The sequence below is a fragment of the Hemiscyllium ocellatum genome, chromosome 21 (assembly GCF_020745735.1).
Source record: "Hemiscyllium ocellatum isolate sHemOce1 chromosome 21, sHemOce1.pat.X.cur, whole genome shotgun sequence".
Lineage (NCBI taxonomy): Eukaryota > Metazoa > Chordata > Chondrichthyes > Orectolobiformes > Hemiscylliidae > Hemiscyllium > Hemiscyllium ocellatum.
This window is the reverse complement of record NC_083421.1, coordinates 48,735,505-48,752,895: the sequence shown is the minus strand read 5'-3', so window position 1 is coordinate 48,752,895 and position 17,391 is coordinate 48,735,505. Positions and strand designations below refer to the sequence as shown.

Below are 17,391 nucleotides of genomic sequence, written 5' to 3'. Positions count from 1 at the left end.
ATTCTCTAACTCGGCGGAATTTGAATACCATGCAACTTGTGGTGAATAGCCAAAACACACATTACTCGCACTGTTCAAAGTTTCCCAAAGGAAAACGGAGCCTGTCAGTTGTATTTCTCAAACCTATCGTCATTAGCTGACAGCCTGGTTCACTGAGTGAAGTGATACTCCCTAATGTTAACAGGTCAAGCAGTCGACTGCATCAAGAACAGGTTTCAAACTTCTTGTTCCTGAACAGCTGTAAATGTGCTTAACCTGCTCAAGGAATGCTACATCAGTCTACAGACAAAATGAGGAGCAGAAAGAGATCATTTGACTCTTCAAGCTTGCCCTGACATTCAACATGATCATGGCTAGTCCATTTGATCCTATCTATCCCTAATTAAGTGTCCCTGTCTCCCAAAAAGGTTTAATATGCTTTGCATTTCTTCACTTGATGTTCTGCAGGGCCATGGAAAGACTGTTTAGAAGCCTCCGAGGCTGGCAACGAAGCCACTGGTATCTACCTGCTGAAACCGGAGAACACAAACCGTCTTATGCAGGTCTGGTGTGACCAAACGCATGATCCCGGTGGTTGGACAGTCATCCAGAGACGACAAGACGGATCGGTGAATTTCTTCCGTAATTGGGAGGTTTACAAGGTGAGCAAAGCTTTTCATCACAGTTAAGTTTGTTTCAGATCAAAAGGTGGTCTTGGGCATTTCAAAAGGAGGCTGCAACAGTTGGCGAGGGAGAGAAGGCGTTGAGGGGCACGCTGCCCGGGTGAGCTGAAGTTTGGAGGGAGGCAACGTAGGCAGAGCCCCCACGTTTGGGGGCGGAATGACCGGTTCATGTTTTGTAGTTAGTAAAGATCACTGAAGCTTCCTTAAAAAAAATGCTGGTTTATTTGTTGCATTTGACATCAAATTATCTGTTGCAAAGATTTATTCTTTTCTAAATAGGAAGGAAAGGTTTCTCCTAAAATGCAGGTTCGGAGGTAAATGCATTGAATACCTGGGCCTTCTACGATCAGTGAACTATTTTCCATACTTCCCCATTCAAAACATCAAAAAAGGAAAAGTATTGGAGAGATTCTAGAATGCCACGAGTAACACACAGCCAATGGAAAGGTTAAGCTATTTACTGAAAGAGTTTTTACAGTCCAAACTGCAACAAGACTCAAGAGAACATTTAAAAAAAAAGGAGTTGGATACTTGTATGACAGAAGGAAATACATTCAGGACTAAAGGGAGAGTGCAAGTGGGGTCTAACTGGACAACTCTTCCGAGCAATGATGGACTGAATGGCCTCCTGTGCACTTTGACCCCCATCTCCTTTTTGAAAATTCAAGTTGTTTTTATTATTATGGAAAAAAACTAGTGCAGGAGACACTCACAGGTGACAGGACAGGGTTAAAAACTTAACCCAGTCCAGTTAAATCCGAAATGACTACTCTTCTTCATCAGTTGCTGAATTACTCCTGTAGTTTATTTTTGTAGTTTATCCATGTTGCTTTTATATGTACCTTTGTATCACATTTAATGTAGAAATGGAAACTGGAGTTTGTGGAATTCAGAAAGCAAACTGAAACTTTGATTTCTGATTGCGGTTTTTGAAGTCAACAGCACAATTCAAATTAGCCAGCCCCTGAATTAATGGGTCACATTTTGCTGCAGCTGGTTTACAGCTGCACAAATAAGCCTTTTACTGCTATACATTCGCCTCTGTACAGTATTAGCAGAACAAACATTACCAGAAATAACTGTACAAACAAATAACTCATTGATCTTCTCCCTGCACCTCTAATCAAAAGTCATAAGTTAATAATTCCTATGAAAAAAAGCTTTTGGTCATATTTTTTCTAAACATTCTTGCCCCTCTTGTTCTACTATCCTCCTATTGTTAGTAATACCATGGATCGACCTCGCATTAAACCTTCACTTAAAGTTGTGGATGCACTCCAGAAGTTACTACTTTAAGTAAACTAACTTCTAATCTGGCAAACATTAAATGGTTATGCTAACAATACATTGTTAACAATGTTAGAGTGAAACATCATTCAATAAAGCAACATTAAGTGGGCCTTACTGTCTCTGTGGCAAAAGTGAGGACTGCAGATGCTGGAAATCAGAGTCTAGATTAGAGCGGTGCTGGAAAAGCGCATCAGGTTAAGCAACACCTGAAGAGCAGGAAAATCGACGTTTTGAGCCAAAGCCTTTCATCAGGAATCATTCCTGATGAAGGACTTTTCCTGCTCCTCGGATGCTGCTTGACCTGCTGTGCTTTCCCAGCACCTCTCTAATCTAGATTCTTACTGTTTCTGTGCCTGACCTGAAACATTTCTCCACAATTCCCTCTCACCCACAAGCCAAACAGATTTAATAAATCCAGCATTCCTTATGAAATATCAGAGAAAATAAACTTATTTAACGCTTTCCGGCCAATGAAAGTAAGTTTATAACCAGTAAAGTACTTTGGAACTTTTTGTTGTAATGCAAGGTGCATTGCAGTCAACTTTGTTGGCAACACAAGCTTCCATAAACAACAATGTGGCAATGACCAGATAATCTATTTCTGTAATGTGGGACTGAAGTATTGGCTAGGACACCGGGGATAACTCCTGCATTCGTCTTCAATATAATGCCACAGACAGCCTTTAGATCCAGCACAGGAGGCAGATGGGACCATAGTTTAATGTCTCATCAAATAAATCGCACATCCAAGAGTACTGTGCATCCTCAGTGCTGCACTGGAGAGCCAGCCTCAATTCCTGTGCATGAGCTCGAAGTGGGACTTGAACAGGAACCTTGGGATTCAGACAAGAAAGTGCTGCCGAGTGAGAAACAGCAGAAACACAAATTATTCCTGTTAAACCCAATTTATAGATCATAAAGGAGGTTTAGAAAAGACACTTAATTTTATCCGTTCCAGGCTTTTTGAAGTAGCAGGCAACTCCTTAGTGAATTATTACAGCGAAGAAAGGTTAATGTATAATCTTTACTTAGTGCAAAGAACAAAGAATAAACAATTCAGTATGACAAAATTATATGTCAGTCAGAATTTCACAGACTGCACAGAGGTATAAAACATATTGATAAATGCTAGAATAACTCAAGACGCCCAAGAGAAAGCATAATTGCAACGCCTTTGGGCAGTTGTAGACTGATAACTGGCTATTGCGCTGATGCTTGTGGTAGGATTAATAAGCTTTATCACCCAACATTCTTTTGGGGGTTTTGATTATCAGGGGAGGTAAAAACCAAGTTATAGCTAAAGCAAAATCGTTCAGTATTCTGAACTCAAGCAAGTTAAATTTAATGTTTTTTTTCTTGATATTTTACCACAGCAAGGGTTCGGAAACATCGATGGGGAGTACTGGCTTGGTCTGGAAAACATTTACTGGTTGACAAACCAAGGGAATTACAAGCTATCAATCACCATGGAGGACTGGCAGGGACGGAAGGTATTTGCTGAATATGCCAGCTTCAGACTGGAGTCCGAGGCTGACAATTACAAGCTTCGGTTGGGACGTTACCATGGAAACGCTGGTGATTCCTTTACTTGGCACAATGGAAAACAGTTTACTACACTGGACAGAGATCGTGATGCATACACAGGTAATAACAACCTTATACAAAGCCAGAGTCAAAAATTAACTGTGACACTTCTCAAATTGCATTTAAAACACTGCCAGAATGCTTCTATTTATTTACCCTGGCATCTCAAGTAGTTTTATTCCCCTCCTCTGTTTTACATCTGGACTGTCAGAATTAGGACCTATTCCTATTTTTTAGTCAATCTTTTCCAAGGCCAGAAAACGTACCTTCCTCAGGCTTTGTAAGAACAAACAAATCTATATAATGAAAATCTAAGGTTGTTCATCATCTTCCCTGTATCTCACCACTCTGAAAGGAAGAGGATTCATTGTACACAAGCCTAATCCTAACACAGGAGATAGTGTTGTCAGATTGCTTGTAGTAATGTCCCCGGATCAATTGATTAATTCTTAAAAAAAAACAGAAAAAAGGACCAATAGAGTTCACAGAAACTCTGCACAGTGCCAAAAAATTGGCAGAAGTTTCAAGTGCAGTATGACCATTGGCATCATAAAACTAATGGCAAACCATGGTCAATGAGAGATGTTGGCACACAGACATTGGTCATAAACTAGAACAAGCATGGCCAGGCTTGAGCATGGTAAAGGAAGCCTTATGTTCTATTTACGTTAAAAACTTTTCATAAAGAGGAACGACGGTGGAGAGGCCATTGTTAGACTGAGGTGGACAAAGTCAGAAGTCATATGGCACCTGGTAATAGTTATTTAAAATCACAAGCTTTCGGATCACTGCTCCTTTGTCAGGTGAAGTCAGTACTTGTCATGTGACCTCTGACAGTCTCCTTACAGAGAAATCAAGTTATGCCACATTTGAATGATTCCTTCACAAATGTCCTGTCACATTGATTTTTCTTTTTGTAGGTAACTGCGCGCACTATCAGAAAGGTGGCTGGTGGTACAATGCCTGTGCACATTCAAACCTCAATGGTGTATGGTACCGTGGTGGACATTATCGTAGCAAGTACCAGGATGGAGTGTACTGGGCGGAGTTCAGAGGAGGTGCTTACTCTCTGAAGTCTGTTACTATGATGATTAGACCCAATCCTAACACTTTCCATTGAAAAAGAACTAGGTGTCTTGGAACACTCAGAAGTAGGAATGAACAATAGCACTCTGTATATGAAATCCGCCTTAAAATCAACATATGTACCAAGCTGTGCTTATTCTTCGAGATGGAAAGAAAAATACTTCTATGTATTTATTTCATTCAAAAAGTACAAATTTGTAATGTCATGTATACAAACATTTTTCTCACGTAACATCAATTTTCTCGTGAAAGTGCCGAGTTCACAGTATTTGTACTTGCAGTCTTAAAATATAGTATTGTAATAAAATGCCAGTGTGTTTGGGAGGATGTATTCAATCAAAAACGTGCATTGAAAGAGCAATCTGGTAAATTCCTCGGATACAGCAAACTGCAGGCCTATGCAATATTTGTGTCTCACAGCAGGATTTCATTTGTTCCAGTATTCTGACGCAGGAAAGGAGTTCTGATGAATCTATGGGTATGTGTTGTACTCTAGAAACTCGGCTCCGAGAATTTCCACAGATGAATATTTCTTTAAAAATTGTCAAATTAAGAGTGCATGCTAAAATGTTTTCAATTTTTAAACATGGATAGATGTTGAAAAAAGCAAAATGGTCATGCGCACCCAAAACGATCTCTTCTCAAATTCTGCTGGTCACTTCGCCTACTGACCACTCCCAAGCATGGAGTCAAAATTTTCAAAAAAAAAACAGAGGGGCAAAAAAAATAAGTGAACTATGAGGTAAATGTGCAACTTTAGATAGCTTTGCATCTCAGAAACATGTGGGAATTCAAATGTGTGCCATCTTCTAGCTGGTAGCATTAGGAATGTGTTCCACTGTCCCCAAGATGTAATAATCCTGGTTTACAACCTTCATGTCTGCTCAGACCAATGAAGGGCACAATTTATTCCACTGTCAAGGAGCAACTTTGCAGCTTTCGGAGGTCAAACCATTGCCCAATTTGCATGACGAGACACCAGCATGACACAGCATTTGAGGGGGAATAAAAAGAGAATGATCTCGTGTGATAAGGAAAGAACATTGGCCCTAAAATTCACAATGTGGTCACCAGTGTAATAGCCAGCACATTGACGTGAAATTTCTCCTTCCCTTATTTAAGTGGAGGCATTAGCACATTCTTGTAAACCCAGTGAAATTAAGCCATTTTAAGAAGGGGGTCATTTTTCCAGTGAAAGTAATACAAGGCATTTCACAACACATTAAGCATTCACAATGGGATGTTCCATCACAATCTCCCATCCTTACTTTTCTTGGGGGGGTGGGAGTGGGGGAGGGGTTAGGGATGGATGGAGGCAATTGAATTATTATTTTGGGATTGCAGCTTGAAAACTTAAGACAATGGGAATGATTGTGTGCGTGTTTGTGTACGTATATGTTTTAATTCTCAATTTTCTATCTTTTGTCCATTGATTTAAGAATCTTCTACAGGTAAATGAATATAGCCATAAATATTTGGGGTGTGGGATGGGGGTGGGTGGAGAATGGGCTGCACACCCTTTTTTATTTATGCAATTACTCATAGTACTTTATTATAGTAGTTTGACTGCATTCTTGTGTACACCTTCCCTATGTCTTACTAGCTGTTAACAGCCTGTAAAATACACTTTGTGACTCAAACTTTGAGGCTTCATTGTAGAGTCAACAAAAAAAACATATTGCTATTGGCAGAAAAAGAGTTTTGTCTTTTACAACATTGTCTTGACAGTTTCAATATAATCTTTAACTGCTGCAATAAATGTACTTAAAATAACATTTGCTAGTATTATTTACACTGAACACTGAGGACCAAGTAAGCTGCAGAAAGCCAATATGTAGTGCTCCAGTGTACAGTTCATCTGGTTTCATTACTCCAGTGTTGATCAGGGTCCAAACAAGGTCACTCCTTCTACACCATTTCTGAAGCAGTTGGTCCCTTAGCAAAGCAGCACCTGACTTGAATGCTTAACAGCTGTTGGCAAAGGACTGGGAAGGAGCATAAAGGTGTAGCAGAGGGGGAAAAAAGCAGAGAAAGAATGAATTGATGCATACAGGTTAGCAATGCTGCATTTACACTGCACTGGCCAGTATCAGTTTAATCTCCCAGCAGATACATTGTAAATGCTGAGACAGCTATACTGGTTAAACATTTTGTTTAGTCTCAGATCAGATTTTTTTTAAAAAAAAAAGGAACATGTGGCTACTTATATTTAAACCAGGCACAGCAGTAAAAATGGGATTTACATCTCACTGGGTGTTGGACCACAAAGCAGTTTCATATTGCATTTGCAGAATGGGACGAGACTTCGAGTAGAACTGCACTGCAGATTAAAAGTGGACAGCAATGATAAGATTGTAGCATCAACATTGCCCAAGAAATCCCATGAAATGCAGGAATGTTGTCCATATTTATTTGTCAGCCAATCTGCCATCAATCTTTGTATTTGTTTTAGTCACCAAATAAAATATAGAATAATATTGACCATTATACCAGTACCAAGCAAAGACCTGGCCCCAACAATAACTTGCAGTTACATTGCGACTTTAACATGGAAAAACATTCCACAATGCTTCACGATGATTTTTGAACAAAGAAGATCTCAAAAAGTTAAAGTAACAAAGCAAAGTCAACTTCCAGTTCAAACATTCCTCAAAATAAACATACCATTTCACTTAGTACAACATTTAACACTTAACAGAATATTAGTTTGCGATTCTAAATTTCTAGTCCAGTTACAATACCACCAAACCACCATCTCCCCTGAACACTAAATATATTGTTGCTAATTTTGCTGATGGTACAAAGATAGAATGGAAGTTATGAAGAGGATGTCCCATTGAAGACATCTTAATCAAATGGGTAAGCATTTGGCAGGGTAAAGTACAGAGCTGAAAAATGTGTTGCTGGAAAAGTGCAGCAGGTCAGGCAGCATCCTGAAGAAGGACTCATGCCCGAAACGTCGATTCTCCTGCTCCTTGGATGCTGCCTGGCCTGCTGCGCTTTTCCAGCAACACATTTTTCAGCTCTGATCTTCAGCATCTGCAGTCCTCACTTTCTCCTAGCAGGATAAAGTACAGTTTGGGTGCTTATTCACTTTGGTGGGAAGAATCAAAAAGCAGAATATTATTTCAACTGAAAGAGATCACAAAACAGGTTTAGGGGATCTGGATATGCTGGTATTAGAATCACAAAAAGCTAGTGCACAGTTATAGCCAAACAAAATGGTATTGTTTATTACAAAAGGAGAATGGAATATAAAAGTAGGGTTTTTTAAAAACGACAGTAATATAAAGGATTGATGAGACCACATAGCATCATCAAATCCCGATTGTGCAGGAAGAGGCTATTCAGCCCATCAAGTCTGCAGCGACCCTCTGAAGAGTGTCACTCCCAGAGCCAACATCTAGAGCACGGTGCAGAGTTTTAGTTTCTGTAAGAAACCACATAAAATCACAATTGAAGCAGTGCAGAAAAGTCAAGTGAACTAATTGCTGGGTTCAGGGGGTGCCATCAACCAAGGAAAGTTTGGATTGGTTTGCCCCAAATCCATTGGAGAGGTGATTATATTGAAACATTCAAGATCCTGAGGTGACATGACAATATGGAAACTGAAAGAAGTTTCCACCTTCTGGTAGAGACTAGAATGAAGAGACAGAGTCTAAAAAGCAGGAGGTCTTCCTTTTAAAATGGAGATGAGCGGAAACCTTTTTTTCCCCTGAGGAATAAATCTTGGAACCTACTTCACCAGACAACGGGAGAGGCAGAGTCGTCGAGTAGAGTGGTACAGGGGCCTGAACGGGATGGGATACTGTGAGAGCTGAGGTAGAATCTCGCGAGAAATCCAGTGAGACCTTTTTTGACATCAGGAATAAGTTGTTGCATCTTTTAGAGTCATAGACATGTACGGCATGGAAACAGACCTTTCGGTCCAACCTGTCCATGCCGACCAGATATCTCAACCCAATCTAGAAAATTATATGCTGGACCTCAAGGCAAGATTTGTGCTATGCAGGGGATTATTGCTTGTTACCAACCTCATTAATTGCTGACCTCACATTATTAATATGGATTATCATCCCATCTGCCAAGAATGTGCAAGATAGGTGGATTGGCCATGCTAAATTGTCCATAGAGGTCAGGGACATGTAGGCTAGGCATGTGAGCAATGAGCACTGCAGGGTTGTGGTGGGATGCTGTTCAGCATGGACCCATTAGGCCAAATGGCCTGTTTCCATATTGTAGGGATTCTATTCTATGGAATTCTTGACATGGAAGTTAGAGTGGGTATCTGGAGACACTAGTTCATACCTCATTCCAATAAACTTCAAATTGGACACCGGGCACTAGCATCTCAGGGCATACTCCATGAGCACCAGCCACACACATTGACATCTGATGTGTGCCAGCCTTGAAGAACCCTCATGTCACAGCTCCAATCCACATACAGGACACTTGAACTTCAATACTAAAAACCGGGAGGCTCTGTGTAATGCTGCTGCCAAGACACTGTTCAGGGACACACACACCCAGCTCAGGGAGTGGACCTCCAGGCTCATCACTCTCTCTCATAGCACTCACTCACTCACTCAGAATCTATCTGGAAGTGGAGAATTTCCACTCAAGAGGACAGTGAATCTGCAGAATTCTTAACCTTAAATGGCTGAGAAGATCAGGTTGTCATGTAAACTCAACGCTGAGATAGGCAGAATGTTTGATCAGTAAGGGCATCAAAAGTTCTGGGTATAAAGGCAGAAAAAGTGGAGTTGAGGATTATCAGATCAGCTACCATTTCATTGAATGGTGAAGCAGACACAGCGGGGCTGAATGGCCTACTTCTACTCCTATGTCTTATGGAGACTCTGGGCATCCCTGCCTTGCCATGCCTTGTTGTGCTTTGCCCCTCAGCCAGATAGATCAGGCTCACTGTGCTGCTAGATTGCCTTTCTATTTACAGGCAAAAAGTGCAGCGTTGGAAAAGCACTGCCAGTCAGACAGTATCCGAGGAGCAGGAGAGTCGACATTTCAAGCATAAGCCGTTCATCAGGGATGTGAAATGATCTCCAGCATCTGCAATCCTCACTTTCTCCTGCCTTTCCATTTAACACAGACACAAAGCCGGGAGGTTTGTTTGTCATTGTTGGCAGAAGTCCTCAGTCAGGTCAAGGGAGATGGCTTTCAGAGCACAGTCAGGGGCAGCCTCTGATACCCCAGTCAAGGGCTTGGATATGGGTCAGTCAGCCACCAGGGCAGTCAGAGCCATAATCTTCTCCTTCTACTGAATGAAGGATCAAATCTTGTGTAACCCACAGCTCATCTTGACTCTTTTTGCCCTACTGTGGGCTGTTTGCCTCCTGGAATAAGACAGAGGCATGACTCATACAAGGTGAGAGTGGGGCACACAGCTGTGGCTTTTGATGCAGTTGGAGGGGAGAGCTGGAAGTGACTAAACAGCATAGAGGGCACACAGGGTTAGTGAGGTCAGGGGTCAGGACATGTGACCGCGAGGGAGGGAAGATTTTTTTCAGGCGATAGTGAGAATGGTAAAGCATGAGCCTTGGTGGATGGTGGGTACAGTCATGGAGATGGAGAGAATTTAATGATGCTGGTAGAGTGCATCTTTAGCCTACACTGCTAAGCAGTCTTCTGGATAACGGAGTGTGCGCTGATCCAGGTAGCAACCTCTCAGCAGGTTGGCATGGGCTGGCATCCTGGAGAAACCCTGCACCATCACCTCTGCCAGGACTGCCAGATCCCATCCCACAGAGGCAGGTGCTATTTTCTGCCACATTAGCGACAGAATGTCAGGAACAATGTAGGGCAGCTCCAGACAGACAGTGTGTGTGTGTGTGTGTGTGTGTGTGTGTGTGTGTGTGTGTGTGTGTGTGTGTGTGTATGTGTACACAGTGGGTTTTTAAAGATGGTGCCCATCCTCTTGGAAGCTGTCTCTCAGCAGCAGTGAGTTGTTCTGGATATGGTGAGTGGCAGATGGTACTAGAACTGGATAAAGGGGGCACCCCAAAGGCAGGGTAAGTAGTTTTTTCTATTTCATTCATGGGATGAGAGCACCACTGGTTAGGCCAGCTATTGCCCTTCCCAATTGCCCAGAGGGTAGTTAAGAGTCAACCATATTGTTGTGGGTCTGGAGTCATATATAGGCCCAGATCAGGTAAGGATCAGTGGCATCCTTACCTAAATGGCATCAGTGAACCAGATGGATTTTTCCTGACAATCAACAAAATCAACATTTTTTTTCAGAATTGAATTCAAATTCCACCATCTGCTATGATGGGAATCGAACCAGGTATCCCGAATATAATAATACTACTAGGCCATCACCTCCCCTTGCTGAGGTGAGAAAATTCACTTGGCCTCAGAGAGAAACCCTCCATGAGACTCAATGAAACTGACACTCAGCCCAAAAATAATAACAGATTCAAACTATTTCATACCTTGGAGACAGAGAGAGATAGATTCTTGGAAATAAAGAAGTCAAAAGCTATCAGGGGTGAGCAGGAAATTGGAGTTAAGGCCATTGTCAGGTCAGGCATGATCTTATTGAATAACAGAGCCAGCTGAAACGGCCTCCTGCCCCTAAGCTTCTCTGTTTCTAAGTTTGCAAGTTAAAATGGATTATGAAATTTGAGAACATGTGTTGCTTCACATATTTTGTGCTGTGCAGAGTCCATGTGCAAGAGAAATTTCTGTGGCACTTTGCATGACCACCAAACATTGCAAAGGACTCTTCAGCCAATAAAGTACTTTTGAAATATACTCATGGTAACATAAGGAATGCAACAGTCAAATTATACACAGACAAGCTCCTACAAGCATCAATATGGCCCTGATCAGATAGTACGTTTGACATTCAAATGGTGGTGCCATCACAGAATCCCCCACTATAAACCACCTTGTTAGTATCATTGACCAAAAACTCAATTGGATTCACCAGATAAACAGAGCGACTATAAGAACTAGTCCTTCCTCAAATTCTAAAGAACAGCTTCAGAGTTGTAGCTTGAAACTTAAGTAATATTAAATCAAGTGATAGTTGCATTCTTCACTCTGAATGCTTCATGTTGAAGGATGGGAAACTCTGACATGAATGACAATTAACATGCGTCTTGAGCCAGATTATCAAAAAAATCACATTGGACCCACCTTTGCCAACCTCCAGAAGTTGAAGACTGAGTGTAGCAAAAAAAAAAGATGAATCTGGACTCCTGGGAAACCCTGGTGCACTGAGTACGCAGCAACCCTCTGGCAAGTAGCCCATCCAGACCCATTACCCTATTACTCTACATTTACGCCTGACTAATGCACCTAATCTACACAGCCCTGAAAGCTATGGGCAATTTATCTGGCCAATTCACCTAACCTGCACATCTTTGGATTGTGGGAGGAAACTGGAGCACCCGGTGGAAACCCATGAAGACACGCAGAGAACGTGCAAACTCCACACAGACAGTTGCCCGAGGCGAGAATTGAATCCGGGTCCCTGGTGCTGTGCTAACCACTGAGCTACTGTGCCACTACTTACCTCAATAGTTGCCCAAGCTAGAGGAAGAAAAGCCTACTGTAGCCATGACTAACCACAAGACTGCTGTCCCTGACATTCAAAACCCACACTCTTCCCCTCTCCTCCCATAAGACATGAAAATGCCTTCCTCACAACCCCTGACTCAGTTTATTCCCTCAGTGTGTTATCAGCTACCTGTACCCCTTACCCACCTGCTACCCATTGCTTGCCGATATCTGCCACTATACTCATTTGCCACTCCTCTCCATCTGCCCCCATGCCACTAGCACCTCACCTCAGCCATCCTCGGACACCCTGTACCCTTCCATCACACGTGCATTTACCTGCCACACCACCGCACCCACCCACCCACCCCCCACCCCCACCCCACTCCTAATCATTTTATCCACTAATCAACTGCTGCCTCACCTGCCAGCCTTCCCCTCTTGCAACTTCACACCCTCCCTCTACATTATCCTATTCATCACCCACGTACCATCGTACGTACACATGTATATATACACACACACACACACCCTTTATTCCCTGCCACTGGCACTCTACCCCTTATCCAGCCACTTTCTTCAGCTACCACCCTAACCGCTTCCAACCTACCTCAAACACCACCCCCTCCTCTGTCACAGCAGTCGGCAAAGAGCCATTGGGTCCTTCACACTGGGATACCAATATACATACCAACCAAACAGCCACTGATGTAGAAATAAGAGAGGGTATGGATTCCTGTGATGCTGTGCGATTTTCTGGACTGTGTGTATGTTTGGATGGCTATTTGAGTAAGCAAACAGGCAGCAGTTTTTTTTTGTGATCGAAGGTCAAGGAAAGGGATTCTGTCACAGAGTGAAAGATTCAGGACAGGATGACTCCAAAAAAAGGGGGAAGAACACAAGTTGACCGTTTTAGGAGATGGATAAATACAGTCCAAAGTAGGCAAAATCAATACATTGCAAGTGATCCTAACCCCAACATAGAAATAGTCATCAACCACCTGATACATTAATAACCAGACTCCTAAATAATTTGCAAGAACAGGAGGAGGATCATGATGCACCAAAGAAACAGCAGCAGAGACTTGCCCAGCAGTAACAAACAGGAAAAGCTGACAGAGCTAACACAACAGCAAGTGGTGATGAGAAATTAATGCACCTTCGTTGTTTTGAGGCTGTCTAGACGGGAATCTCAAACAGAAATAGTTGTATTCTGGAATAGCTGAAACAATTCACCGTCACAGAAACAACATTTCTTCAACAATAAGAACCACATGTGGGCAGAACTGCCAATTTTATAAAGCGGTGGGAGGGGAGGGCAGGCAAGAAAGACTGATCGCAGCCCAAACCACACAGAAAAGCTAGACACAAAACACCATCCCTCACCCAAATCAGGTACAAAAATAAAACAAAGCAGCTTGCCAACGCATTTAAGATGGGTCATTAGATAGAGTGCACCAGTTCACGAGAAATCTGCAAAGTGCTTTCGGCATGCCTTACCGAGTCAAGTTTATCCAAGGTATTAGTAGTTATAGTTGAATTACTATATTACACTGCCATCTACAATATAGAGAATCCTTACAGTATGGAAGGAGGCCATTTGGCTCATTGAATCCACACTGACCCACCGAATAGGATCCCACCCTGAGGGCCACCAAAAGCACCCAGCAGAATCAAACATGCAAAGGAATGACGTGTTCTTTACAAATAACTCAAGCATACCAGCGAGCCAATAAACATTCAAAATTGTGCTTCATGAGGCCATTTGACCACAGTTAAAGCATTAATTCCTTCCACCGTGCTGCATGAAGGGAGTGATCACAATAGATCGGATGCGGGAGAGATTCATGAGACATTGCCAAGAATAAAAAGAATTCCAGCAATTAGGAAAGGTTGGATAGGCTCAGGGAATAATTCTTTTTTTAAAAAAAAAGACAAGGCAGAGAGGAAATTTTATTCCTTTGGTAGTGCAGAAGTATCGCTGAAAAAGCAAGCCTTATTTTTAAGCTGGTCTTCCCCACATCAAGACCAGTAACACTGCTTTGAAGCTGCACAGCTGCTCAGAGGGCACCTGCACATTGCTGTGTTGATGCTGCACCGACGCATCCCCTTCTGGTTTCTCTGGCCCCTACTGCCCCTGTATCTTTGAAGTTCGTGCGGCAACCGGAGAAGCTCAGGGATTGTACCTCGCAACTTAACTCGATTGGTAAGTGATGCGCACCAATTAATGATAACTGACAGTTAACTGCCAAGCTTTAAATTTTAAACCTGACAGTTCAACTCAGAAAAATGAACCAAGGAATGGCTGTCATCTATTTTGTGGAGTTGAACTAGGTACAGTGCGAGCACTATTTTTAAAAAAATCTCTCTGTAAAGAGCAGGGCACTGTATTAATATGCAGCTTCCAGTATGCACAAGCATTAGATTACTTACAGTGTGGAAACAGGCCCTTTGGCCCAACAAGTCCACACCGACCCGCCGAAGCGCAACCCACCCATACCCTTACCTAACACTACGGGCAATTTAGCATGGCCAATTCACCTGTACCCGCACATCTTTGGACTGTGGGAGGAAACCGGAGCACCCGGAGGAAACCCACGCAGACACGGGGAGAACGTGCAAACTTCACACAGTCAGTCGCCTGAGTCAGGAATTGAACCCAGGTCTCAGGCACTGTGAGGCAACAGTGCTAACCACTGTGCCACCGTGCCGCCCACAAATGTGTCTCACTAAATCCCAAACGAATTGTCAGTACAATACTTCGCATGCTTGCAGAATCATACCTAATGTTGCAAATTCTACACAGTTGCCCAAGGAGAAAATCAAACCCAGATGCCTGGCACTGTGAGGCAGCAGTACGAACCACTAAACCACCGTGCCACCCCAAATATTTGATACCACAATCAAGCAGTGAAATGGATAACATTACCCTCAGTTAAGTGCATACAAAAGTCAATATGGTACAAAAGCAGATAAAACTTTTCCATAAAATCCTTTACATGGACCAGGTCAGCTCATTTTTTTTCCCCAAATCTGTTGCACAAAGTAACATCCCCTGAGTGCTGCCTTATGCTGGTTTTGTCCCTGTAGGTCAGCATTACTGTCAGAAATAAAGCTCCTTCTTAACCTAAATGATTCCTCTTTTGAAAGTCTGTGGATAGGTTGCCTAATATTCTCAAGTTATCAACATTGTGTTAATGAACCTCTAACATATCAACTGTAGGGGTATCCAACTGAAATCATACTAAAGTGCAAAGCCTTGTTTGGAACCCTCCACCGGTCAACAAAACAATTGGATACAACACTCAGATAGCATGAGAAAAAGGAAAACTGAAAGGTCAAACCTACACCTTGGGAAATGCTAATGTTATACACAGCAAGTGCCCTCCCCTTGAGGAACACTGGGTCCATGACACCTCACAAATCCACCAAAACCTTATCCCAAAGGCAAAATACAGTCCAAGCTTTTACCTAGGAAAATGACTTGAAGTTGATCTATATCACTCACTGTACATTCCCCATCAAAAACATCTTTTATTCAAATAGTGTCCCAAACAGGAATTTATTTGGTCAGCTATTTTAGAGGATGTTGAGTGAAAAAGGGACAGGCAGTGGGTGTCATGGATGAAGACATTGGTCAAACCATAGGGGTGGTGATTAAAAACAAAAAGGAAGATGGGAATTCAGGCCAGGAGGAGGCAGAAGACAATGGAAGAGAAGCTTTGTTTTGCTAAAGAAGGTGGTAAGGGATGATGGACTTTCAGCTGAAAAACTGATCTCAACCTTGGTTGACAAGTTATCTCATAAGATCTTCCCACTTGCTCTTGGAGGTGAGAGAGTAGAAGAGGCACAGCGTGAATGTTGGAGGAGGAGAAAAAGGAGTCAAGATATTCTTTGCCCTCAAATCTGATCCAGGTACAGTTGACTAATTTGAGAGGACAGCAAGGCCGAAAGCACTGGTCTCAAGTAAAATGTCAAAGTAACAGCAGTGCGTGGATTTGAGAGAGTTAATTAGGGAGAGCCACCAGGAGCAATGCTTAGGATTGGAGGCAACAATTTCTCTGGGAATGGTGGCATCAAGGCCATAAAACTCTCCCACGACTTCTCTAATGCCTTGACATCATTCCTTAAATGTGGTGCCCGAAACTGAACACAATTCCAGTTGATGCCTAACTACAACTTTGTAAAGACATAGTGTGACTTCTTTCCTTCCATACTCTATGACTGCATAATAAGCATCTCATTTTAAAAAAAAACTAAACAGGTATTTCAACTGGTTCTGCAATCTTCAGGGTCTACATATATCTCCAAGGTCTTTGTTCTACATCTTTATTTTGTTTTTGTTGCCTCTTTTCATCCTTCCTTCCAAAATGTAGAGGCTGCATTTCTCACACTGCACCTCATCCTCCATGTATCTGCCCATTTTCCCGGTGCTTACCCATCTCATTGAGCATCCATTGCCTCGATATCAGTGACTAGAGCACAACATGATTGTGATCTTGTGATCTTGTGATCTGACTAGATCGCGGTCAGGTTTTGGTCATTATAACTCAGCTGCCTGTCAGTTTTGGTTGCCAATGTCTGCTTGAAACGATTACCAACTGAATTTTTTCAAACTTCAACTATTCTTCACACCCAGGAAGACAAGGTAACAGATGTATGGGCTGACTACCAATTGCCAGTTCCCTTCCCAGTCAAATACCTCCTTGAATGCTATCACTGCTGGCAGGCTAACGCTCTGGAACTCCCTTCCACTCAGCACTATGGCAATCCTTTCACCCTTAAGACTGCTATGGTTCATTTGTTCACTCTAAGGCAATTAAGGATAGGCAATAAATGTTGGATCACATCCCTTGGATTAAAAAAAACACCATCTGAAGCAAATGCCGATTTTATGTTGATGGTCCTCTCCAATGGGTTTATCTACAGGAAAACTTCATCCACCTGCATTTTACATGGACCCAGCAGTTGATTGTTGGTATCTCTGGCTTGGAGATATCCAACATCAATGTAAACACACATGGACATTCCTGTTGTCCATTGAACATGTCTAATTTCATCAATTGTAAAAGTATTTCAACAAGGTCTGGTTTTAAACACTGTACTAAAAAGATGAGTGGGTGGCCATTTTGCTCTAGTTAAAAGAATGTTAATGCCAAGTTCCTCTTTGATCGCTTAGGAGTTTTCCATTTTACTGCTTTCTGAGAAAGTCATTTTGCCACACATGTTCAGGCTGACTAAACAAAAT

The 17,391-nt window shown here is 42.3% G+C and overlaps 2 protein-coding genes across 7 annotated transcripts in view; one reads left to right on the top strand and one right to left on the bottom strand.

Annotated features, from left to right (window-relative positions):
• angptl2b (angiopoietin-like 2b) overlaps positions 1 to 6,395 on the top strand; it is a 123,800-nt gene extending 117,405 nt beyond the window's left edge. For both annotated transcript variants that reach the window (XM_060841436.1, XM_060841435.1), the window contains 3 exons: positions 448 to 641; positions 3,326 to 3,596; positions 4,457 to 6,395. In XM_060841436.1, the coding sequence (XP_060697419.1) occupies positions 448 to 641; positions 3,326 to 3,596; positions 4,457 to 4,656 (665 nt within the window). In that variant the 3' untranslated portion in view covers positions 4,657 to 6,395. The remainder of the gene's footprint in view (positions 1 to 447; positions 642 to 3,325; positions 3,597 to 4,456) is intronic.
• Positions 1 to 17,391, bottom strand: part of LOC132825862 (ras-specific guanine nucleotide-releasing factor RalGPS1-like) — a 781,992-nt gene that overhangs the window by 464,371 nt on the left and 300,230 nt on the right. The window lies entirely within an intron of this gene.